The sequence below is a fragment of the Suncus etruscus genome, chromosome 4, assembly GCF_024139225.1.
Source record: "Suncus etruscus isolate mSunEtr1 chromosome 4, mSunEtr1.pri.cur, whole genome shotgun sequence".
In the NCBI taxonomy this organism is placed as follows: Eukaryota; Metazoa; Chordata; class Mammalia; order Eulipotyphla; family Soricidae; genus Suncus; species Suncus etruscus.
Genome location: NC_064851.1, coordinates 147905133 through 147932857, shown reverse-complemented (window position 1 = coordinate 147932857; position 27725 = coordinate 147905133). Strand labels below are relative to the sequence as shown.

The following is a 27725-nucleotide window of genomic DNA, read 5'->3' as shown; positions in this document are numbered from 1 at the left end:
AAAACTTTACTTCTGAAACTAGTTGGGCAAGATATGCTTTTGAGATGTTAAAACTAACATTCTCCTTTTTAACTCAGGACTCTTAATCAATATAGTCCTTTCTACCAGAGCCAGGTGAATTGTTATATATATCAAACAGGGCTACTGTTAATGTTTCTGTGTACCAGAAAGTAGATAATCTGGTTTTTTATCAATCTGAACATTCTTCTCATACCTGTGCCTGGCATTTACCCCTTACTCCTTGGAGATAAATTTAGGACACTTGTTCTTCCATACATACATTATGTGGCCTCACTTTCTTCATATTTCACCACCCGTGCATCCACTCTCCTGAAGAGGACTCAAAAAAGTTTTCTAATTCAAAAAATTTTTCTAATTCATCAACAGCATCCCATATTGTCCCCCAAGCCAGGAACAATTTCTGAGCACAAAGCCAGGAGTAACCCTGAACATCACTGGGTGTGCCCTTCCCCCAAAAAAAGCAAATGGAGCTGCATCAAATTAAAATGTTTCTGCATGGCAAAATGAAAATAGACTAAACCTAAATGACAGCTAACTTATTGGGGAAAATATTCTCATTCAACACATCAAATAAAGGGCTGATATCCAGAATATATAAAGTACTCACAAATAATAGCCAAAACAAGAAGTTCCAACCCCCTGTCAAAAGATGCAGAGAGAAAATGAACACACACTTCTCTGAGAAAAACAAGGGCACATAAAAATAATACTAAGCATCCATTAGAAATAGGGAAATCTTGGGCTAAAGCAATAGCACAGTGGTAGGGCATTTGCCTTGCACACAGCCGATCCAGGACAGATGGTGGTTGGAATACGGCATCGTACATGGTCCCCCAAACCAGAAGCAATTTCTAGCACATAGCCAGGAGTAACCTCTGAGCATTACCAGGTGTGCCAACCAAAAAAAAAAAAAAAAGGAAGAAAGAAAGGGAGAGAGGGAGGGAAGAAAGAGGAAGGAAGGAAGGAAGGAAAGAAAGAAAGAAAGAAAGAAGGAAGGAAGGAAGGAAGGAAGGAAGGAAGGAAGGAAGGAAGGAAGGAAGGAAGGAAGGAAGGAAGGAAGGAAGGAAGGAAGGAAGGAAGGAAGGAAGGAAGGAAGGAAGGAAGGAAGGAAGGAAGGAAGAAAGAAAGAAAGAAAGAAAGAAAGAAAGAAAGAAAGAAAGAAAGAAAGAAAGAAAGAAAGAAAGAAAGAAAGAAAGAAAGAAAGAAAGAAAGAAAGAAAGAAAGAAAGGAAAGAAAGAAAGAAAGAAAGAAAGAAAGAAAGAAAGAAAGAAAGAAAGAAAGAAAGAAAGAAAGAAAGAAAGAAAGAAAGAAAGAAAGAAAGAAAGAAAGAAAGAAAGAAAGAAAGAAAGAAAGAAAGAAAGAAAGAAGGAAGGAAGGAAGGAAGGAAAAAGACAGAAAGACTAAAGAAATGAAAGAAAAAAGAGAAAGAAGGAAAGGAAGGAAGGAAAATCTAAATCATGACAGCAATGATATTTCCTTACTTGATAGAATAGTACATATCAAAAATATCAAAAGCATTCTGTACGGGCAGGATTATGGTAAAAAGGAACTCTCCTCCACTGCTGGTGAGAATGTTATATGATTCAACCTCTGTGGAAAATGGTAGGTAGATTCCTCAGTAAACTTGATATTGAGCTACCATATGACCCAGCAATTCCACGTTTGGTGTCTATTCCCAGGACCTAAAAATATTCATTCAAGGGGCTGGAGAGATAACATGGAGGTAGGCCATTTGCCTTTCATGCAAAAGGTTTGAATCCTGGCACCCCATATGGTCCCCTAGCCTGCCAGGGGCGATTTCTGAGCCTGGAGCCAGGAGTAACCCCTGAGTGCTGCCGGGTGTGACCTAAAAAAAAAACCCACAAAATTCATTCAAAAGGATATATGCATACCATTATTCATTGCTGTACTTAGTGCAATAGCTAAAATATGAAATCAAAGTGTTCAATGACAGATAAATAGATTATCAATATATAGTACAATGGAATAATATGCAGCTATAAAGAATCATAAAATCTGCTTCAGAGGTGGGTCGGGACATACACACACTGATTCCTGCTGCTTTCTGTCAGGAGTCAGAAGGGTGCAGAAGCCATCTTGGGTCATGCTATTTTCAGCTGCCTGAGACTGGATTTCATCAGCGTTCCTGCCAGTAATCCTGCCTGCTTCAGAGGTAAATGTCAATTTTCTGGGTGACCCTGAAAACCACAGTGAAGATTTTGGAGGCTTCAAGCTCTTTCACCTTTGTCAGTAAGAGGATGTGAAGCCCCAACCATCTGAGGGGATTACCCATTTCAGACTAGGATTAAAGTTTAAAGGATTTCTGGGAACTCAGATGCCAGCACCCCTATCTGCCTGTCTTCTGTGCTGTGCTCCATTTTCGGCCTGATTTCATCCTGTGTCTGGCTCATCTGCTGATGGCTTGCATTCCCTGGAGCCTATCCTGGAGGTGAGTTTACACGCCCAGAAAGGGGAAGCCGCTGAACTCTGCTAGAACTCAGATGCTAGCACCACTGCCTGCCTGTCTTCTGTGCTGTGCTGCATTTTCGGCCAGATTTCATCCTGTGTGTGGCTCATCTGTGGACAGCTCGCCTTCCCTGGAGCCTTCCCTGGAGGTGAGTTTACACGCCCAGAAAGGGGAAGCCACTGAACTCTGCTGGAATTCAGATGCCAGCACCCCTATCTTCCTGTCTTCTGTGCTGTGCTGCATTTTTGGCCTGATTTCATCCTGTGTGTGGCTCATCTGCAGACAGCTGCCTTCCCTAGAGCCTTCCCTAGAAGTGAGTTTGCACACCTAGAAAGGCTGCTTCGCAGCCGTGGACATCATTTAGCCATTGAATACAACCAAAACACATAGAAAAACCCACAATACAAGTGTGACAATGGGGAAACAACGCAGGCCAGGGCCAGATATAGAGAATGATGATGGCAACTCTGATGACTTGAACATGACCAACCAACTAGTCAGTCTCTCAGATAAGGAGTTTAGAGTTGCAATTTGGAAGATGTTCAAAGAACTCAAAGAAAGTTATAGAAGAGAACACTAATAAGAATCAAAAGAATATGAAGACAGAAATCAGAAAACTCCAAACTAAAATTTCAGATCAAATATCAGGTCTGAAAAACTCAGTAGATGAATTAAAGAAAAACATGGTTGACCTTTCCCACAGCAGCTGAGGATAGAATTAGTACACTAGAAGATTAGATGAATAACAATTTCATACAGCAGAAGAAATTGGAAAAAGCCTTAAAGCAAATAATCAAATAATGGAAAACTTACTCAAAGAATGGGAACAGATGAAAATAGATGTCTACGATAAGCTCAACAGAAACAACTTAAGAATCATTGGAGTCCCAGAGACCCAGGAAGAAAATCTCCAGGAAGAATCAACGGTCAAGAATATCATTAAAGAGAAACTACCAGAGCTAAAGAATACGTGCGATAAAATCCTGCATGCCCGAGGAGTACCAACTAAAAGAGGCCCCAGAAAAAACACAAGACACATCGTTTTCACAATGACAAATCCCACAGATAGAGACAGAATTCTGAAAGCAGCAAGATCGAAAAGAGAAATTACATTCAAGGGAACATCCTTGAGATTTATTGCAGACCTGTCACCAGAAACACTCAAGGCCAGAAGGCAGTGGTGGGACATACTGACAAAACTCAATGAAATAAATGCCTCACCTAGAATACTGCACCCAGCAAAACTCACTTTCAGGTTTGAAGGAACAATACATGGTTTCACAGACAAACTACAGCTCAGAAACTTTACAGACTCAAAGCCATTCTTAAAAGAAAAACTGGACAGCCTACTTTAAGACAAGACTGACCAACAGACACACCAAACTTCAATATAAAAATGGCACTAACTCCCAGGACAATTCTTTCTCTCAATGTCAATGGACTAAATGTACCAGTTAAGAGACACAGAGTGGCTAAATGGATCAAAAAGCTCAATCCAACCTTCTGCTGCCTACAAGAAACACACCTGGATAGTCAGAACAAACATAGACTCAAAATAAAAGGCTGGAGGAAAATCATCCAAGCAAACAACACCCATAAAAAAGCTGGAGTGGCCATACTAATATCAGATGATGCAAACTTTATACTTAGGAAAGTTGTAAGGGACAAAGATGGACATTTTGTATTAATCAAGAAATACGTACAGCAGGAAGAAATCACTCTCCTAAACATATATGCACCGAATGAGGGGCCAGCAAAATATTTAATAAAATTGTTGACAATCTGAAAAATAATATCAATAACAACACAATTAATTGTGGGAGACCACAACACAGCATTGTCAACACTGGCTAGCCACTTGCAAAAAATTGAACTTAGATCCCCAAATAACATCATGTACAAAGGTTAAATCCAAATGGATGAAAGGCCTTGATATCAGACCCAAAACCATAAGATATATAGAACAACAGTAGGTAGAACACTCCAGGACATTGAGACCAAAGGCATCTTCAAAGAGGAAACTGCACTCTCCAAGCAAGTGAAAGCAGAGATTAACAGATGGGAATATATTAAACTGAGAAGCTTCTGTACCTCAAAAGAAATAGTGCCCAGGATACAAGAGCCACCCACTGAGTGGGAGAAACTATTCACCCAATACTCATCAGATAAGGAGCTAATCTTTAAAATATACAAGGAACTGACAGAACTTTACAAGAAAAAGACATCTAATCCCATCAAAAAATGGGGAGAAGAAATGGACAGACACTTTGACAAAGAAGAAATACAAATGGCCAAAAGACACATGAAAAAGTGCTCCACATCACTAATCATCAGGGAGATTCAAATCAAAACAATTTTGAGGTACCACCTCACACCACAGAGATTGGCACACATCACAAAGAATGAGAACAAGCGGTGTTGGCAGGGATGTGGAGAGAAAGGAACTCTTTTTTTCTTTTTTTCTTTTTTTTTTAGGGCCACACCCGGCCGTGCTCAGGGGTTACTCCTGGCTGTCTGCTCAGAAATAGCCCCTGGCAGGCACGGGGGACCATATGGGACACCGGGATTCGAACCAACCACTTTTGGTCCTGGATCGGCTGCTTGCAAGGCAAACACTGCTGTGCTATCTCTCCGGGTCCAAGAAATGAACTCTTATCCACTGCTGGTGGGAATGCCGTCTAGTTCAATCTTTATGGAAAGCGATATGGAGATTCCTCCAAACACTGGAAATCGAGCTCTCATATGACCCAGCTATACCACTCCTAGGAATATACCCTAGGAACACAAAAATACAATACAAAAATCCCTTCTTTACACCTATATTCATTTCTGCACTATTTACCATAGCAAGACTCTAGAAACAGCCAAGATAACTTTCAACAGATTAATGGCTAAAGAAACTGTGGTACATATACACAATGGAATACTATGCAGCTGTCAGGAGAGACGAAGTCATGAAATTTTCCTATACATGGATGTACATGGAATCTATTATGCTGAGTGAAATAAGTCAGAGAGAGAGAGAGAGAGAAAGATGCAGATGAAATAAGTCAGAGAGAGAGAGAGAGAAAGATGAAGCTCACCACAAACTGGGATGAGTTTAGTTAGAGAAATAACTATGTTTTGAACTATCCTAATAATGAGAATGTGTGAGGGAAATAGAAAGCCTGGCTAGAGTACAGGCGGGGGTTGGGTGGGTAGGAGGGAAATTTGAGACATTGGTGATGGGAATGTTGCACTGGTGATGGGTGGTGTTCTTTACATGACTAAAAAAACCCAAACACAATCATGTATGTAATAAAATTGTTTAAATAAAGAAAATGTATCCAAAAAAAGAATGCATGTAATGAATTATTTTTGCACACACAGGAGTCAAATGCAAATTATGAACTTGCGATATACCATTTAACTTCCCTTCTTTCCTAATGTTAGCTTCAGTCTCTATTTCTTCCACATTCTCCTTTAGGTTCAAACATTGTAAGGAGAAATTCAGAGTAGGCAATACTAAAATCTTAGTATACTGATTGTGATGGAAGAAGAATCTACTTAAGAATTATATGGTGCAAAAAGACTTTTAGGATGTTGTCCTTAAAAAGTCAGGATGGAGGTAAAGCCTCATTTATAAAACAAACAGAATCTTTTTAAAAGACAAATAAGCCCTCTCACAGTGATTGAAGTATAGAAAGTAACCCCCCATCACCAGAGATAGTCTCTAAAAGAGGGTGATGCAAATGAACTTGTTATCATTACACTTATCTACAAAGTTTTTCTCTTCTCAGTTCTTTTTATTAAAAGAAATAAAAAATTGGTTGATTTTGCTCCTCTCTATATACATGTGTACATGCATATATATGTATATATATAATGTACAAGTCCTATATACATGAACTTTTTACTTGCACAAAATTAAAGTAGTTGTTTCCCCCATTTAAAAAAAAAGAAACATAAAATCATGCAATATGCTACAACCTAGCTGCAACTGTAAGATATGATACTGAAAAAAAAAAAAAGATATGATACTGAGCTACATAAGTCAGAAGAACCACACAGGATGAATTCATTTATCTGTTGTATATAAAAAAAAAAACTGTATTGAGAAATGTTATGTAGAAAAGGGAGCATGCCTAGATCACCCTTGATTCGAGAGCCCAAGGAGGGACAGATTAAAGAAGTAATAGAGAGAGAACATTTATACAAGTACTATCACACATTATACATAATGAGATGTTTTTAATTCTAAGTAACTCATTGCTTAATTTCTGTATCGCATTAAAATGCAGACTTCAAGCAGGCAAAAAAAGAAATTAAGATTGGAAAGAAGATGAGAAAGGAAAGTAATGATGCAGTAGGTGTCTGAATATTGGTCATATTGGGGAGGTGAGAAAGTTTTGTAGAAATTTACCATTAACCAACAGGTTACTACAGTAAGCTGCAAGTCTGTCTGCTACTCAACTGCTAAAAGGCTGAAGGATCCTGTGAGACCGGGCTGCTTGGTGGACTTGTGCTTACCCAATGCCAACATGTAAGGACCACCCACCTGGGACTGAAAGAGAAAAAATAAAGAAGTAGAAACCAAGTATACTTCTTATTCCTCCTGGAGTTTGAGGCCTGCCTCTGCCACCTAAGAATTTCTGAGAAAGAGGGAGGGATTAGGTGGAGGGGTGGCCGAGGGAAGTTAGGTTAAAGAAAGAGAAAGTAATAGATACAGTGCAGGCAGTATCTCTCCAATGCTTTATCTCTGGCCCCCTGGACCAGTAGGCTCTGCTCTGATCACTCTCCTGGGCCTCCCTGCCAACTATTCAAGTTTTTCCTTTTATAACCAGCAATACAAGGGAGCATGTCCAAGGGGCATGTCCAGGGTCATGTCTAGTTTCAACTGTCATTAGGGTGAGGTTGTCCAAGGGTTATGACCAAGTCCAACTGCCATACATCAACAGGAAAATATTCAACCTCCTTTATATCCAAAGCACAGGCTAAGCAATGCAACATGAGATATAAGCTAAAACTACAGAAATTTAATGTGCATTCCAAGGTGATATGTGTGAGGTGGGGAGGTTGTTTAGTGTTGGGGGTTGATGGAGTAAGGGAGTACTGATGATGTGATTTACACTGCTGGTGGGATTGGTGTTGCAATAGTATATCCCTAAAACTCAACTATCAATAACTTTGTAAATAACAGTTCTTCAATTAAATAGAAAAAAAAATTTTAAATTGAGAGGCGCATGTGTTCAGCATGTAGGACAATGCCTTTCATATATCTAACCTAGCTTAGGTTCACACATACCCCATATGTAACCTCAAGTTCTGCCAAGAGTGATTCTTTATGCAGAGTCAAAAGTAAACCCTGAACAGAGGGTAAATATTTTAAATTAAAATGAGTTGAAAATATGATCTCATTTTCACAAGAAAGATGTGAAGACTAGAGTAATGTTTGAGTTTTACTTCTATAAGAGAGGTCTAAAAACACTGGAATTACATATAATGAGAAAATAATGAATAGTAGAATACACAATTTATATAATACTTTCAAAACTTACCTCCAAAGACAAAATACATATTGTCCATTATTTACACCACAGTTTCCAAATCTATCCTTTTGGGAATTTATTTCTTCATAGCAGTGAAATGGAGCACTTTGTGAGCCTGTCAAAAATTTAAACAAATTTTATTAAAAACCCTTATTTCATCTTTTATTTCCTTATATTAATATAATTAAACAGTTTTCACAGAAAACTTATTAAAAACAAAAGACAATGTCCGTATGTATTTCTCTTTTTGCCTTTAATTCAGTCATTTCTATCACAAAATATAATACAAGGTGAGGAAGAGTTATATAAATGTAAACCATAATAGAGCTCCTATATGATCCAGCAATACAAAAATGCCCTCTGCATGCTTATGTTCATTTCAGTGCTATTTACAATAACCAAAATCTGGAAACAACCTAGAGGCCCAACAACAGATGTGACTAAAGAAACTGTGATACAGATACATAATGGAATACTATGCAGCTGTCAGGAAAAATTAAGTCATGAAATTTTCCTATACATGATGGACATGGAAACTATTACAGTGAGTGAAATGAGTCAGGAGGAGAGAAATAGAGAATAGCCTCACTCATCTATGGGATTTAAAAAAAAAAGACAGTATAGTAATAATATCCAGAATATTCTAGAAAATCAAGTGAAGTTTGAGCCTTTGAGAGGTATGGTCCAGAGCTACTCAATTAGCCACAAAACCTTTCAGAAACTTTTGCAGAGTGACAGTTAGGGTGAGGAGAGTGCTTCCCAGTGGTGCTTCAGTCACTCTGAGGGATACATGACATTCTAGGCCAGTTGGTCCAGCAGATGGTCCAGCTGTGCTACTCATGTCTCGTAGTACTGAAGATACCTGGGCCACCTGGAGTGTTCAGGGGACACCAGTGCTACAGGGGCTTATGCCCAGGGCTTGGGATATGAAAGCTAAAACTCAGTTCAGTTAGCATACTTCTTTACTTTCTCCTGCCCCAACCTCTTGAACTTGAAAAAATCTGCTGGCTATGCTAGAAATAAGAAATGTAATTCTGTATTGCCTCTTGATGACAAGGATGCATTTTGATAATAAAAACATTTCTTGGTTTATTCTAGAAGTTAAAATTATTTGAGAACTAATAATGTGTTAAATTGTGCTTATTATGATAAAGTGATATTTATAATGATCCATTATACTATCATTTTATTTCAGACCACATTGTGTTTTCAATTGCATGGTTCTGCTGTCAAGGGTAGACTCTTGTACAAAGTGAAGTAAAGTGAGCACTAGTCCTTTAGGTCAGTTATTTGTCATCTGAGCTAAAGTCTGATTGGGTTACTATCTAGCTATGGAGGCATTTCCATTTTGAATGTTAAAACTAAGGCCAGAAGAAATATTACAGCAGATAAGGCTTTCATCTTGTATGTAGCTGACCTGATTTTGATCTGGAGCATTTCATATGGTCCCCCCACATCAACCAGAAGTATTTCATAAGCACAGAGCCAAGAGTGGGCTCTGAGCATAGATGAGTGTGACATTCCTCCCAATAATAAAACATAATAATAAAATCACCAAAACGCTGTTATCCTATTTTCAAAATATATTGTTAGGTTCTTCTTTCCTTCAATGTAAGTTGAAAGAACCAACGCACCAACCATCTCTGATATAACAGAGAGAGGAACACACAAATTTTACAATGCAGTCTTACACCCTGAACATTGTTATAAGGACTTGATACCATTAATGCTCATAACTTTAGTTTGCTTTTAGGAAAGGAAGCAGGATGCTCAAGACCCACTGGACAATAGTTTATGGATTATACTCCTTATACAGGGCTAAATACCATATCACTTAAGTTTTCTTGAAGGCTCTATGCACAATCTAATCCCTGAAGCCCAGTAAAGTTTACCCTCACCAACCAGGAATGGTTCAGAAAATGCAAAACCTTTACAGTAGACTGGCTGGCTATAATTTATTTTTACTTTTTTTAAAAGCATTCTGACCCATTGCACCTGGGTCAGCTTTTCAATTGTAACCCATAAATTGATCCTTAGAGTCTGTTGTGTATATGTTTGCCATATCAGTATGTGTCTAATGTTCATCTGTAATAGATATAATATCAATTTCATGTTATAGACTCCCCATACAGTGCTCATTACCATATCACTTGAACTTTTAGACTTGAAAATTATGATTGTTTTTAATAATGCTGTATATATACAATTTAATCTATGAAGACTTTCTTCAGTTAAGTTCACCAATGATGATTGGCCTAAAAAGGAAAACTTTTACATTAGACTGCCAGCTTTACTTTTTTTTCTTTTTAAGTGTTCTGTCCCATATCCCTGGATCAGCTATTCAAACAGAATCATGGGTTGATCCTCTGTGTCTGCCGATGCATGTGCTTGAGTGTATGTGTTTGCCATATCAATGTCAGTCTAATATCCATCTGTAATGTCTATGCTGTATAGTGTTCACCTCCCTATCATAGAAAACCCCTCAGCCCCCACCTTTGCTTACCACTTTACAAACCCTCCATGTTATTTCCCCACATTTAACCTTTCTACCCTCAGTCCTTAACTTCTCACGAAGCAGAACATTCTCCCCACTCCAGCCAGATTCAACTTGCTCCCAAAGTGAAAAGATAGATTCTCAGCATGAGAAGAAACCCACACTCTGCTGCTATTGATTTACTCTTGGCAGCCCCTCTTCCTTCACCCCTTATCCCCATGGACTTTTGCTGAACTTTTGCATGCTACCAGATTCAGTTGCTGAGAAATTCTCTGCTTGAGGACATTTCCTGATGTGTGACTGCTGGGAGCTATTTTTCTTAGACTCCAGGAAACCAAATCACAGGTTGAAGCTGCGCTTTGGATCTTACTACTTCCCCCAACTATTCAAAAGACTTAAAGGGGACACATATATCTCCTTTGAATATCTCTTTAGATGCATTCTTTACTAGGCATAACCTTTATCAAATATCTTTTATGTAGCGACAATTTTCCCCCCATCCTTGAGATTTGTATAGTATGGAATACCAGTAGATAAGTCTCTGTTTAGAGTTCATGTAAGAAAAAGATTATGGGGATTTTTTTGTCTTGATGCCTCGGCCCCCACATGCACCACTAATACCTTGTGGCATTGTTCCTTTTTGGATAGGCATATTAAAATGGGAAAATTTTGGATATGCAAACAAGTTCTTATCTAATAGAGGTAGGAACACACAAAATTTTATACTGCAGTGGGACCTTATATCCTGAACACTTGGCATATACTTCAGTAGATGGAACATTGACCATTCACCCCTGAACCATGGATACCATCTACGAAAACAATCACAGTTTCCTACACCATCACCAGGAACAAAAATTCTATCAAGGAAGGCCTTACTATGGCTATAGCACCAATTTACTTCAAAGAGGGTTCGTTCTTATGACATCCTGACAACCTGGTAACAGCAACAGTCTGTTTTTAGAGCAGAATTCTCTGAAATGCTACCTAATAATGAGATAAAGCCAGAAGACGCTAGGTGTCACCGGGACTCTGACATAGAACCTGTACAGAAACCAGGATCTATAACAGCAGAAACCTGACAACCACCACCATGATGGCAGAGAGCTGTTTCTGGGACCACAGAGAATGACTATGGGGTTGGACAACCTAGTGTTCCTGAAACCTGGAGTTGGTCTTATGCCAGAAAATACTTCATAGGTAAGGTTCCCCTGTTTTTAGGTCAGGGTTTTCCTTCCAATTTCTCCCATATTTTGCTGTGCCTATGCAGAAAAACAACTGCCACATAGACACACACATCATCTTTTTTAAGTGTACTTTCTATCTTTTAAAATAAAAGGAATCTTACTAAACCTTCTATTGTATTAATGACTTTATTATTGATACAAAATTTTCACAAATATAGTTGCTAATAAACTTTTTCCTCTTTTTTCATATTATTTTTTCTTTTTTTCTTTTTTTTCTTTTTTTATATTTTCTATTTTCTTTCTATTTATAATAACTTCGATTTCTGTCATCCTGAAATCAATGTATTAATGATCAGTATGTCAACTATGTGACATATTTTATTTAAATAAATAAATTTTTTAATTGAAAAGTGATTTATATATATATATATAAAGAAATGTCAAGATGTATAAGACCAAATAAAAATTTTTTAGACCAAATAAAATTTAAGCTAAACAATTATAAGCTGGGGCTGAAGAGATAGCATGGAGGTAAGGCATTTGACTTGCATTGCAGAAAGTCAGTGGTTCAAATCCCGGCATCCCATATGGTCCCCCGAGCCTGCCAGGAGCGATTTCTGAGCATAGAGTCAGGAGTAACCCCTGAGCACTGCTGGGTGTGATCCAAAAACCAAAAGCATAAAGTCACTGGTAAGAATATATACTTAAATTGAAACAATAGAGAATTAACATGGCCCTTGCATAAAATGACATGCAAATTATGAAATATCCCAAAATGCTAATAGATTTGAAGGTAGATATTGATAGTAGCAGCAGAAATTTCAAGACCACTCAGGTTCCTTCTCAATACATCAACTAGACTACAGTTCAAGAATTAAATACTAGGTTTTCAGGAAAACAATTACTTAACAACCCTTACAAATATTGTTTCTTTTCATCCCCCAAAAGTCAAATACACATTCTTCTCTAGTGTACATGGTACACGCTCTAGAAGACCACATTCTGGGAAACAGATCAAATCCCCACAAAGTCAAGAGGAGAGAAAACATACCAACTATCTTCTCAGATCATGATGCACTGAAAACAGAAGATCATGATCAGAAAAATAGAGAACAAATGTAAACACCTGGTATTTGAATAGCTCATATTGAGCAACTATTGGGCCAGAGAAAAAATTCATGAAAACAAACAAGAATGAGAATAGAAGCTCCCAGAAGTTGTGGCACACAGAAAAGGCCACGTTAAGAAAATATTCATAATCTGAATGGCGAGGTGCTCGAGTGGCGCTAAGAGGTAAGGTGTCTGTCTTGCAAGCTCTAGCCAAGGGAAGGGACGAAGGTACGAGTCCCCCCGGCGTCCCATATGGTCCCCCAAAACCAGGGGCAGTTATCTGAAGCCGCATTAGCCAGGAGTAACCCCTGAGCATCAAACAGGTGTGACCCCAAAACACAAAAGAAGAAAATATTCTATAACTATAGCTATGCATTATTGAAAAAGAAGACTTAAACCCACTTATAACCTTAACCTCACAACTTAGGAAACAGAAAAATTATGCAACAAAGGGACCACAAAGCAAAAGAGGTAGAAGAAAACAATAAAACTTACAGGAGAAATCAAATAAGTAGAATAAAAATGAGAAACATTACAAAGGATAAAAGAAAATCAGAGATGGGTTCTCTGAAAAGTAAGCAAGATTGATAAAGGACTAACAAGACTCTCAAAAATAGAGAAATCTAAAAACTGAATAAGAAATAAAAGAGGGAGCATCAACAGACCACAGAAATTCAAAGGATAATCAGAGATTACTTTGAGAACCTCTATACCACAAAACAAGAGAAAATTAAATAAATGGATAGATATTTAGATTTCTATAATCTCCCAAGACTGAACTAAGATAAGTTGGAATACCTGAACAAGCAAGCTATCATTATTGAGTAAATTAAAATGGTAATCAAAAAATCTCCCCCATAAGCCCAGTCCCAGATGGATTCGTTAGTGAATTTGTTCAAACCTTTAAAGAGGTCTTAATATTCACCCCAAAAATGGAGGCAGACAGACTGTCCAGTAGCCAAGTCCTCATCAGCACAGAAGAGCTGTTTTCATGCAAGGTCAGTGTGTCCAAGGAAAAAAGAAACACCAGGACAGAGAGAGGACTCATCTAGCTATCTGTTTCACTCTATGATTATACATTTATTCCAGTCAATGAGTCCCACCACAATAGATAAGAACTCTATCACACTGCAAAGGTCACGATAGGAAAGCAATACAGAACCCCATCACACTTAGTAAATGAAGATGGTAATACTGAAGACACAACTAGTCCAGTCCTGGCCTCATAACTCCTGACATTTTCAGATAGGGGGGGTGCATAGTCCCCTTCCTGCATGACCTACAGCAGCTGAATCCCACCCCTACACCCTCCAATAGAAATGGCCAACCTCAATGACTGAAATAAAACAATACAAACAGCGAGATCTTCTCAGACAAGATCAGTAGGAAACTGGGTCATTTCTTGTGACATGAAAATGAGCTAAGTCCCCCTGCACCACCACCCAGCAATCCATGCCCTCCAACACCATCTTCCAAGCAGAAAATGGCCTTGCTCCTCCACCAAGCTCCAAAAGAAGAAATGACCACTGATATTTCTTGGGTAGTCCAGTCCTGGATGATAACTCTGTGGCATTCTCCAGAAAGGGATTGGAGGCAGATTCTCCTTTCTACATGAACTACAACAGCCTAACACTACCCACTACTCCCATTGACAGAAGCTGTCAGAATCTGCAACTTAACCATATCAAACTTCCAAGCCACCAAATTCATTTTAGAACTATAAATCTTGGGGTCATGCAACATCTGATTATCTTATTATAGTGTGAACCCAGGTGTTATCACAGGAAACCTCATGGGAAAGTTACATGGGAATCAAGAAAATCTCATGAGTTAAACAGTAACACAAAAGACCCAACTAGCACCACCAACCCCAACCCAGCAAATTCGTAGATACTAACTTTAGTGACACTATGGAGAGATATAATAATCATTTCATATTTACCTGTGTTGCTCTAAGTTTTGATTATAACCATTGCTTTAGTGTTGTAACAAGCAATATAAAGTAAATTTTGTGCCTTAATGGAAGCAGGCTATGGTGATATGTGGGGAAAAATAGGAACACTGGTGAATGAAAGGTCACATTAGTCATTGGTTAGTCTTAGACAACTCAGTAAATCATGGCATTAAGATAAAAAAAATTGGGGGCATATAGAAATCAGTGAGTGAAAATAACATAGAAAGCCCAATAGCACCAGCCAGCTTAGAAAATCCTCTGAAAATCACTTATTGACATCATGATGAGAATCTTCCCTTGGCTCAAAGAAACAATAGCCAGGTATCCAACAAAGAATAAGAAAGTATGTAAGGGACAGAAGAAGAGAACTCTGGACTTTGCTGGCATGCTGCTGAATGGAGTTTTGAACTCCACAATCCCATATGTTCCTTCAACCACTGCCCTTGCCTGTGACTTGCCCAGGTTCAATTCACAGTAACACAAATGGTCCTCAGAACACTGCCAAGAGTGATTTCTGAGTGCAAAGTCAGGAGTAAAGTCCTGACCACCGCCAGGTGTAACCTCCCTCTGAAAAAACTTCAGGAGATGGTTGAAATCGGAAATTATACAATCAATGACAATATAAATTAAGCAGCCACTGTAAGAGAAATTGAAATCAGAAATTGATCCAAAGTATAAATGAATTAATAGAATAGACTTGAAGGAACTAAAGATTACAACCCAAGTCAAAGCAAAGCCTGCCAGGAGTGATTTCTGAGTGTAGAGTCAGGGAGAACCCCCTGAGTGCTGCCGGGGGTGTTGTTGTGGTACTCAAAAACAAAAACAAAAACAAAAAAAGAAATACTATGTGCCAGGGAAAGGAGAGATAGCAAAGGACTTTCATCACTTTCTTGCATGCAGACAATGCCAGTTATCGTTAGCACCACATGCAGTCCCCAGGAGCGATCCCTTTGAGCACAAAGCCAAAGCAAGCCATGATCATTGTTAGTTATAACCCATTGATAGTTATAACCCAAACCCGCGACCTCAATCCCCAAAGCACAATGGGATTTTCTGAAAGCATAAAGACACACAAAGAAAAATGAGGAAAGTAAGCTCCAGAAAATATGAAATTAGAAAAATAGAAGCTAAACTTATAGCAAACAGAGCCAGCAGTAATTCATGAGCACTTCTGAGTGTGGCTCAAAAACAGCAAAGATGGAAAAATTAAATGTTTAAATCATATCATAGAGTTTGGCTATATAAATTGTGTTGTATACCTTAATAATAACTTGAAAAACAAATGCTAATTAATAAAAAATACATAATATAAATATACTACATGAATATAAAAAGTTATTATTTGTAAAATATAAAGAACTAATTAAAGATTAAAAATAATTGCATTGCCTCTTCCAAAATAAAGCCTCACAACGGGCATCAAGATCTTGGCAATTTCCTCCATAACAGATATTATCTTCCTCCTTTGCATGGACGTCCATTGTGTATTGTTATATCGGGCTGACATTGTCCTGAGGTTCCATTACAAGTTTCAGGCATATCACATTCTGCATGACGAGTAGGCCTACATGTAAAACCTGCAGGTTGAAACTAGAATAGAAATATAATATAAAGGTTACAAATATTATGTTATGAACATGATATTATGCATAATTTTCAATTTTGATTAATTCAGATACCTACTTAGTTCTACAATATTCTAATTATACTATCAGCATCTTTTTATATAAGGTATGTGACCATATGAAAAATGAATTTATACCAACTAAAGTAGAAGATATACAAAAGGGACAAAAATATAAAGCAATTATGATAGGATAAAAGTCAAAGTTTTATTAGTGTTTCAGGGTAAGAAAGAAATATTTTATCTTGTAATGATTCTTCCTAAAGAAGATAATGCAATATATATCATTTCTAAATAAAACATACTCATATTGTTGGTTTTGAATCATATATACTAGTATTCAGAATATTCCCAGCACGGTATTGGACATCAATACTGGTAGCAAATTAACCCAACATGAAAAGATAAATATTTGAACTATTTTTGCAGTTCTAAATATACTGATTTAAGTCATAGTTGGTAAGAATGAAATATTTGTAATTTTAGAATAAGTGTTAAAACATAACTTAAAAATAGGGGAACTAATGGGTGAATAAAGTCAGTTAAATAGAGATGTGGATATACTGGGGATGGATGTGCTGTTGAAATTATGTGCATGAAAAACTGTAGGGAGTAGTACAATAATCACAGTCTATTGATTAATTAAAACTATATATATATAGTCATTGTAAGAAAAGTTTTTGAAGAAAAATAAATCCAGTTGTAATTTTTCTACTGAATTATTTTACTTTATTGGCATTGCCATATATATATATGGATATATATATATAATTCTAAACTATGTAAAGGACCCTATATGGACTTCAACTTTACACTTCTTAATTGATGACTTTTAGTTAACAGTAGTAAAAAGATCACAATAAGACTGTAGCAAGATAAAAGATTCTAGAGAAATAGCAAAACAATGTCAGTCAAAAGTAGTCAAGACAATAACTCATGCTAATCATGCTAATAGCTCGATATGACTTTCCTATGACAAATTTGTTACAATAAAGAATAAAAAGAAAAAAGGGGCAGATATCATTGAATTCACAATATTAATTGATCTTTCCATTAAAGTACCTTTGAATATTAAATCTATAGTCTTAATTGGGTGCTAACAGTCGGCATTAAGAGAATATTGCATCTATTGAGTTTCATTATACAATATGGAAATTATCTAGTTTTTCAATCATATATTTACAAATACGTATTATAATTGCTATAGACATTTATAATAATACAAATATTAAATGGGAAATAATACTTTAACATGGAGATCATATTACTTTTAAAGCTAAAATAGCTCTAAAATCAAAGCATTGGCTAAAACCTCATTTCAATAGAGACTAATGGCATTTTTCTAAAAGACCTCAAGGCTAAAGAGGTAAGTAGTACAATGAATAAGGCACTTGTCTTGCATGCATCCAATCCAGGTTTGATTCCTGGTATAGCATATAGTCTCCAAGCACCTTTTGAGAAATTTCTGCGTGCAGAAAGGCTCCTGAGCATTACAAGGTATGACAGAAAATCTTATATAAAAAAAGAAAAACAACTCAACATCTTAACCAGGATAGTTAAATGATAATTCATGATATTAGAAACTGATTCTAAATTTGGTAACTGTTTCTTTTGAAAGAGTATTTTAACTTGTAAATATAGGTCTAAGTGTAGAAAAGCATGATAGATATGACTCATTATCTATATAAAAGTCATTAATAACTCTTACTGTACAGTCACTCTTGCAGCATGAGCCTGTATCACATTGAGCTCCACTTTTAAGCATACAGGTTTTATAATTACAACAGCTATTAGATCCACATTCCTATGAATGAGTAAAAAGACATATGTAAAAATACATCAAAACAATATAAACTTTATAATCTGTATTTACTGAACTTTTTTAGAAAAGAATATTAATGCATTGAAATAATTTTTCATCTCTAACAATTGAATTGCTAAAGGAAAGTTTTAATGTCTGATCCAAACAACAATTAATATCTCATTAACTCTTTGTTCAACTAATAAAATATAAAACATAGTAAGGGAACAACAAATAACAAAACAATTGAGCTGAAAAAAAATTTTTTACCACTCAGAATGCACATCTTCTCTCTCTACCCCTTCCAATGGAAATGAAGAGCCATCATCAATAGCCAAAGGCAGTTGCAGAAGCAACACCTAGAACCGCTATGCTCAGGAGAGGACGCTCTGGCTCCTCCTCGTGATTTCGAGTGCTCTACATGATATGAGAAACCTCTCTAGTCACATACTATAGAAATGAGCCTTGAAAGTATAGTCTTTGAGCTGAAAATTTTATATATAAAATTGAGCTTACATTGGAGGGTGATTTAAAGAAGTATTTGGGACACTAATAAGTGTAAGTGAGCTCTCTGGTAATGGGTATAGTAAGTATAGAATGATGTATGTGTCATAAATAGAATTAATATGTGCTGTAGATCTCTGACTTCAAATAAAAAGTTCAAGAAAAAATGAATAAATGATGAGGAGAAATAAAGTATGAAATTCTTTCCATAGCTGAATAACATTAACAGAAAGTAGAATGAGTACAAAAGCTCAAAATATTTGAAGAATTGAAGAATAATAAGATATTAGACAAAGGTTCAGATTTTCTATTTTTAAGATGAATAAATTTTCAGATTCCAAAGTATACTATAATGACTATAGATAATAATAATAATAATAATGAATATAGATAATAAAAGAATCCCAACTATATACATAAACTATGTGAGCTGGTTGATATCTTCATTAGTTTGATGTGATAGTCATTTCATATATAACAAACATACCACATTAGACATATAATTTTCATGCAAAAAATTGTATCTCAATAAAACTGAGAGGATAGGAGGGTAGATCCATTCTTATCAGAAAGTCCATTCCCATCAGAAAGAAAATAAAATAGTTCTTATTTCTTAAACCAGTACAAGATTAATGGATCATAAAACACACTGTCAGTTTTGATAATTTACTGCAAATTCAAAGAAATTACTGAAAACTGCTATGTTCAAAAGTTAGGATATATATAAGGATGCAAATTAAAATCGTCCTAAAATGTTACTCAGCTGAAATCATGCAATTTGCAGCTTCTTAGATGGATATGGAAAGTATCATGTTGAATGAAGTTAAATGAAGTTAAAAAATGAAGTTAAGGGCCCGGAGAGATAGCACAGCGGCGTTTGCCTTGCAAGCAGCCGATCCAGGACAAAAAAAAGGTGGTTGGTTCGAATCCCAGTGTCCCATATGGTCCCCCGTGCCTGCCAGGAGCTATTTCTGAGCAGACAGCCAGGAGTGACCCCTGAGCACTGCTGGGTGTGGCCCAAAAAACAAACAAACAAAATGAAACAAAAAAAAATGAAGTTAAAATAAAGTTGAATGAAGAGGTACAGATACAAAACGATCTCGCTCATATGTGAGATATAAAGAAACATGTTAGGATATAACATGTAGGATGTGCAATGAAAACAGAAAATTAGAAATGGGTTCTGGTATAAATCTCAATACAGGGACAATGATGAGTGTAATAGAGAGGGGGCACTGGGACAAAGAGGGTATGATGCTGAAAATTTTACTTATAAAATCATCAATAATCGTTTTGTTAACTACAAAAGTTTTTTATTTCTGCTTAGAAATATTTTAAATCATCCACAAAAATGAAGCACCTAAAAAGAATTCATATTACAAGTGTAATTACAAATGAATCTAAGACATTTCATACCTCATTTTATGAGGCTAGTATTACTTTACTATCAAAACCACATGAATACATTATAAAATATAAATAGAGATATAAATAGAGATATAAAATTATTCAACAACAAATTAGGAAATCACATCTAATAATTGTAAAACTAATTATACACCACAATCAAAGGATTCATTCTAGGCTTGGAGACTATTCTGGTTTATCATTAAGATATCAGTTAGACATGGAATAATCTCACTCATTTGTGGGATATAAGAATAACAAGAGAGTATGGTAATAATATCACCCAGAGACAATAGAGAAAGAGTCAAGTGGTCCAGCCCAGAGTAGAAAGCTCGCCACAGAGAGGTGAGTATAGCTAGAGTAGAAAAGGGTCTACTCCTTTGACAATTAAAATTGGATCTGATTGCTCTGGAAAAGAACTCAATACTCAAAGTGGAATAATTAACAGGCAAGGCACCCCTCCATTAACAATATTGCAAATCACAGTGTCAAAAAAGGAAAGAGAAAGAGTGGGGGAATGAGGGAGACAGAAAAGCAATTTGCCTGCTCTAGAACAAGGTGGGATGATAGAATGGGAGGGAAACAGGAGACATCAGTGATGCTGATAGAAAGGATGCACTGGTAAAGATGTTGTATATTGTATGACTTAAACCCAACAATAAACAATTTTTAATCATCATGTTTAAATAAAACAATTTAAAAATTAAAATAAAACAAAATATCAACTAATATTTATTTAAAAGGTTATATAATGTAATAAATGTGGTTTTATTCTTATCAAAAAGGAAAAATTAAAATTAGTTGCTATTAGTTATAACAACTAAAAGGCATTTAAGTACTCAATTCAGCAGTTAATATTAGCATAGCCCCTATACAAGAAAGGCATGCAATATCATGATTTTTTTTAATAGTAATATGATGGGGCCAGATAGATAGCACAGTTGTAGTACGTTCATCTTGCATGCAGCCCATTCAGGATAGATGGTGGTTCAAATCTCGGCATCCCATATGGTCCCCCAAGCCTACTAGGAGTGGTTTCTGAGCTTAGAGCCAGGAGTAATCCCTGAGCACTGCCAAGTGTAACCCCCCACAAAAAATAATAATAAATAAAAGTAATATGATAATAACTTCAATTATAAATTACCAATGTGAAGAGCATCATAGGTAAAATAATGAAAACAAAAAACAGAATGACAGAATGGATAAATGAATGGAATAGTACATCATGTTATTGTACAAGAAGACAAGATGTATGAAGCAATCCAAAAAATAAAAATCTTAAAAAGAAAAAAAAATGAAGACAATGACAGTCTATAGAGAAGAAAATCCAAATTATAGAGACTTCAAATACTATACTAAGAGAAAAGTTCATACAGAATTCAGAGAACTCAGATAGAGAGGAAGAAAAGATAGAAAGGGAAGTTTTGGCTAAAACAAGAAAGAAAACTCACAATCTGTCGATGAACTTCAACTCTTAAAACTGGAGATTGAGCTCCCATAGGATCCAGCTATACCCTAGGAACACAAGAATATACAATACAAAAAATCCCTTCCTCACACCAATATTCACTGCAGCGATATTTACTATAGCCAGACTCTGGAAACAAACAAGATGCCCTTCAACAGATGAATGGCTAAAGACCATGGTACATATACACAATGAAATATTATGTAGCCATCAGGAAAGATAAAGTCATAAAATTTTCCTATACCCAGATGTATATGGAATCTATTATGCTGAATGAAATAAGTCAGAGGGAGAGAGCTAGAGACGGAATAGTCTCACTCATCTATGGGTTTTAAGAAAAATAAAAGACACTTTTGCAGTAAGTCTCAGAGACAAAGAGAGGAGGACTGGCGAAGGTCCAGCTCGTGATATGAAGCTCACCACAAAGAGTGGTGAGGAAAGTTAGAGAAATAACTACACTGACAACTGTCATAACAAATGTGAATGAATGAAAGAAGTAGAAAGCTTGTCTCAAATACAGGCTGGGGTGGGGGGAGGAGGAAATTTGGGCATTGGTATGGGAAGATTGCACTGGCAATGGGGTGGTTCTTTATATAAGTGAAACAGAACTATAATCATACTTGTAATCAAGGTTTTAAATAAAAAATTAAAAAAAGAAAACATATAACACCCACTGAGAGACCAGAAAAATATTTAAAACAATTGTTGACAAATCTGAAATAAGACATCAATTGCAATACAATAATAGTGGGAGATCTCAACTCCAACCTGTCACTCTTGATAGGTCACCCTCATTGAAATCTAACAAGAATATACTAGCTCTGAAAAGAAGAAATTAAAGAAAGTAGCCTAATGATATAAATAGTCTCACCAACCCAGAAAATTTGATATTTCTTCTTCTCTGATGTACATGGGTTATTCTCTAGGATAGACCACATGCTGGCTCATAAAACATACCTTCATAAAATCAAGAGGATAAAAAATCATACAAACTACCTTTTCAAATCATAGTGCACTGAAATAAGAAGTGAACTATAGACACAGATGGAAAATTTTAACACCTTGAAATTAAACAGTTCACTATTGAACAACCAGACTACAGATCAGAGATGAAATCAAAGAGGAAATAAAATTTTCTGGAAACAAATGCAAATGAAGACAAAAATTATCAGAATTGTGAGATACAGCAAAAGCAGTATGAAGAGGAAAGTTCATAGCTTTGCAAGAACAGATCAGGAAGAAAGAAGGGGCTTTATATGAATAGCTTATAAGCACTGCTTATACAATTAGAAATTGATAAACAAAAATAGGTAGGCAGAAAATAACAAACCTTAGATCAGAAATTAATAAATTGTGAACCCATAAAACAATCCTAAAGATCAATGAAAGCAAAAGTTGGTTCTTTGAAAAAAAAATCAGATCAATAAATCACTAGTAAACTCACAAAGAAAGGGACAGAGAGTAACCTAAAAAAAAAAAAAACTGGATAAGAAATGAAAAGGGATCACTACAGATAACAGATACTATAGAGATTCAAAGAGTAATTGGAGACTACTTTGAAAAACTCTATGCCACAAAACAAGAGAACCTGGAAGAAATGGATAAATTCTCTGGAATCATAATATGCTATGGTTGAACCAGGATGTCCTAGCATATCTAAGCAGATCTATCACTATTGAGGAAATTAAAACGGCAATCAAAAAACCTCCCAAAAGGGAGGGCAGTAACACTAGAACAGCCTTGCCTGTGCTAACCTAGGACGGACCGCGGCTCGATCCCCAGGCGTCCCATATGGTCCCCCAAGCCAGGAGCGACTTCTGAGTGCATAGCCAGGAGTAACCCTGAGCGTCACCGAGTGTGGCCCAAAAACAAAAACAAAAAACAAAAAGCTTCCCAAAAACAAAATTCCAGGCCCAGATGTACTCACTAACAAATTCTCTCAAATCTTTCAACAGGACCTCCTACCAATACTTTTCAGGTTCTTGTAGGAAACTGAAGAAACAGAAAAACTTCCCGTTTTTACAAAGCTAATATCACCCTGATACAAAAACAGGACAGAGATGCTGCCGAAAGAAAGAAAGAAAGAAGAAAGAAAGAAAGAAGAAAGAAAGAAAGAAAGAAGAAAGAAAGAAAGAAAGAAAGAAAGAAAGAAAGAAAGAAAGAAAAGAAAGAAAGAAAAGAAAAGAAAGAGAAAGAAAGAAAGAAAGAAAGAAGAAAAAGAAAGAAAGAAAGAAGAAGAAAGAAAGAAAGAAAAAGAAGAAGAAAGAAAGAAAGAAGAAAGAAAGAAAGAAAGAAGAAAAGAAAGAAAGAAAGAAAGAAAGAAGAAAGAAGGAAGAAGGAAGGAAGAAGAAAGAAAGAAAGAAAAGAAAGAAAGAAAGAAAGAAAGAAAGAAAAGAAAGAAAAAGAAAGAAAGAAAGAAAGAAGAAAGAAAGAAGAAAAAAGAAGAAAGAAAGAAAAGAAAGAGAAAGAAAGAAAAAGAAAGAAAGAAAGAAAGAAAAAGAAAGAAAGGAAAGGAAAGGAAAGGAAAGGAAAGGAAAGGAAAGGAAAGGAAAGGAAAGGAAAGGAAAGGAAAGGAAAGGAAAGGAAAGGAAGGGAAAGGAAAGGAAAGGAAAGGAAGGGAAAGGAAAGGAAAGGAAAGGAAGGGAAAGGAAAGGAAGGGAAAGGAAGGGAAAGGAAAGGAAAGGAAAGGAAAGGAGAGGAAAGGAAAGGAAAGGAAAGGAAAGGAAAGGAAAGGAAAGGAAGGAAAGGAAAGGAAAGGAAAGGAAAGGAAAGGAAAGGAAAGGAAAGGAAGGAATGGAGGGAAGGAAAGGAAAGGAAAGGAAAGGAAAGGAAGGAAAGGAAAGGAAGGAAAGGAAGGAAAGGAAAGGAAGAAAGGAAGGAAAGGAAAGGAAGAAAGGAAGGAAAGAAAGGAAAGGAAAGGAAGGAAAGGAAAGGAAAGGAAAGGAAAGGAAGGAAGGAAAGGAAGGAAGAAAGAAAGAAGAAAGAAAGGAAAGAAAGAAGAAAGAAAGAAAGAAAGAAAGAAAGAAAGAAAGAAAGGAAGAAAGAAAGAAGAAAGAAAGAAAGAAAGAAAGAAAGAAAGAAAGAAAGAAAGAAAGAAAGAAAGAAAGAAAGAAGAGAAGAGAAAGAGAAGAAAAAAGAAAGAAAGAAGAAAGAAAGAAAGAAAAGAAAGAAGAAAGAAAGAAGAAAGAAGAAAGAAAGAAAGAAAGAAGAAGAAAGAAAGAAAAAAAGAAAGAAAGAGAGAAAGAAGAGAGAGAAAGAAAGAAAGAAAGAAAGAAAGAAAGAAAGAAAGAAAGAAAGAAGAAAGAAGAAAGAAAGAAAGAAAGAAAGAAAGAAAGAAAGAAAGAAAGAAAGAAAGAAAGAGAGAGAGAGAAAGAGAGAGAAAGAGAGAAAGAGAGAAAAAGAAAGAAAGAAAGAAAGAGAAAGAGAGAAGAGAGAGAAAGAGAGAAAGAGAAAAAGATAAAGAGGAAAGAAAGAAAGAAAGAGAGAAAGATAAAGAGGAAAGAAAGAAAGAAAGAAAGAAGAAAGAAAGAAAGAAAAGAAGAAAGAAAGAAAGAAAGAAAGAAAGAAAGAAAGAAAGAAAGAAAGAAAGAAAGAAAAGAAAGAAAGAAAGAAAGAAAGAAAGAAAGAAAGAAAGAGAAGGAAGGAAGGAAGGAAGGAAGGAAGGAGGAAGGAAGGAAGGAAGGAAGGAAGGAAGGAAGGAAGGAGGAAGGAAGGAAGGAGGAAGGAAGGAAGGAAGGAAGGAAAGAAAAGAAAAGAAAACTACAGACCAACATCCCTGGTGAACACAGATGCAAAGATTCTCAACAAAATCCTAGCAAATAGAATCCAACTTCTCATCAAAAAGGTCATACCATCATGACCAAGTTGTTTTTATTCCAGAAATGCAAGGATAGTTTAACATGTATGAATCAATCAAGACAATACACCATATCAACAAAAAAATAAAAACCGGGCCCGAAGAGATAGCACAGCAGTGTTTGCCTTGCAAGCAGCCGATCCAGGACCTACGGTTGTTGGTTCGAATCCGGTATCCCATATGAATCCGATGTCCCATATGGTCCCCCGTGCCTGACAGGAGCTATTTTTGAGTAACCCCTGAGCACCGCCGGGTGTGGCCCAAAATCCAAAAAAAAAAAAACAAAAAACAAAAATAAATAAATAAATAAATACCATATAATTATATCATTAGATGCAAAGAAAGCATTTGATAAGTTCCAACACACCATCCATGATTAAAAAAAAAAAAACTATCAACAAGATGGGAATGAAAGGAGCATTTCTCAATATAGTCAAGGCCATTTACCATGCCCATGGCAAATATTATACTCAATGGAGACTAACTAAAACCTTTTCTTCTAAAATCTGATACAAGAAAAGGTTTCTCCCTCTTGCCACTCCTATTCAACATAGTACTGAAGTACTTGCCATAGTAGTTAGGCAAAAAGAAAATATCAAAGGCATCCAGATAAAAAAAGGAAGAAGTCAAGCTCTTACTGTTTTCAAATGACATGATACAATATTTAGAAACCCTAAAAACTACCAAAAATGTTCTAGAAACAATAGATCCATAGAGAAAACTGTCAGGTTACAAATTTTACACACAAAAAAAATTTGGGTTTTTTTTTGTTTTGTTTTGTTTTGTTTCGTTTTTAGTTTTTGGGTCATACCAGGCAGCGCTCAGGGTTACTTCTGGTTCCACACTCAGAAATCGCTCCTGGCAGGTTCAGGGGATCATATGGGATGCTAGGATTCGAACCACTGTCCTTCTGCATGAAAGGCAAACGCCTTACCTCCATATTATCTCTCCACCCCATTAATGGATTTCTTATACACAAATGATGATAGAGAAAAAAAAATGAACATTAAAAAACAATCCCATGCTCGCTTCGGCAGCACATATACTAAAATTGAAGATTAGCATGACCCCTGCGCAAGGATGACACTCAAATTTGTGAAGCATTCCATATTTTTGCAAAAGATTGTGAAGCCTGTGAAGGTTTCTGCTCCCCAAGTTGGTGGGAAATGCTAAGTTGACAGATTCAAATCTTAAATAAAGATTTAACAATAATAATTTAAAAAATCCCATTTACAATAGTACCACAGAAACTTAAATATCTTGGAGTCAACTAAAGAGGTTAAGAACCTATACAAAGAAAACTACAAGATACTGCTTCAAGAAATAAGAGGACACAAGAAAATGGAGACACATACCCTGTTCATGGATTAGAAGGATTAACACCATCAAAATGGCAATACTCCACAAAACTTTGTATAGATTTAATGCAATTCCTATAAGGGTAACCATGACATTCTTCAAAGAAGTGGAACAGCACTGAAATTTATTTGGAACAATAAATGATACAAATAGCTAAAACAACCCCTAGGCCAGTGGTTCTCAAATAGAGGGGTGCGCCCCCCGGGGGGGTGCACAGCTCCTTAAATGGGGGCGCGCTTGACCTCGGCAAACACTGTCATAACAAGCTAAGCTTCATATTTATGTCCCTTTATGTCTCTGGAGCTGAGAGTTGCTGTGTCCTGTTTCAAATTCCGCTTCGAAAAGCTATGAATTGCAAAACGTGCTCATTGTAGGCATTAATACAGACATTACCTCTGATTAAAAAATCAGCTCAACTCATTTTTATATTTTTTTGTTTTGAAGGTTAAAGTTTTTTAATAAACATACTATTTTCCAGTCGCACGGGGGGGGCATAAAAAAGGTTTTCTTCTTCCTAGGGGGGCATGACAGAAAATATTTGAGAAGCACTGCCTTAGGCAAATGAAGATGGGATGCATCATTTTTCCCTACTTTAAAAAGTGTACTACAAAGCAATAGTCATTAAAAATAGCATGGTATTTGGAATAAAGACAGAACCTCTGATCAATGAAATAGACTTGATTATTCAGATAATGTACCCCAGGCATACAATCAATTGATCTTTGAGAAAGGGGCAAGAAATACAAAATGGAGCAAAGAAATTTTCTTCAACAAGTAGTGTTAGGACAACTGGTCAGCCATATGCAAAGAAGCAAAATCAGATATCCATCTAAATCATACACAAAGGTCAAAAGCAAGTGGATTAAACACCTTGATATCAGACCCAGAAGCATAAGGTAAATAGAAAAACATGTAAGTAAAACACTCCATGACATTGAGACCAAA

At 36.2% G+C, this 27725-nt stretch overlaps 1 protein-coding gene, 1 non-coding gene and 1 pseudogene across 2 annotated transcripts in view; 1 reads left to right on the top strand and 2 right to left on the bottom strand.

The window, feature by feature from the left end:
• Nucleotides 1-27725, bottom strand: part of LOC126007254 (disintegrin and metalloproteinase domain-containing protein 32-like) — a 161531-nt gene that overhangs the window by 66260 nt on the left and 67546 nt on the right. Inside the window, 4 exon segments of the mRNA XM_049772711.1 lie at nucleotides 8026-8133; nucleotides 16154-16215; nucleotides 16217-16351; nucleotides 18094-18189. Of these exon segments, the coding sequence (XP_049628668.1) occupies nucleotides 8026-8133; nucleotides 16154-16215; nucleotides 16217-16351; nucleotides 18094-18189 (401 nt within the window).
• LOC126008207 (small nucleolar RNA U3) lies at nucleotides 18455-18667 on the bottom strand. The gene has a single exon (XR_007495559.1). It is a non-coding gene; the product is annotated as a small nucleolar RNA U3 (small nucleolar RNA).
• On the top strand, nucleotides 26443-26536 carry LOC126007557 (uncharacterized; annotated as a pseudogene).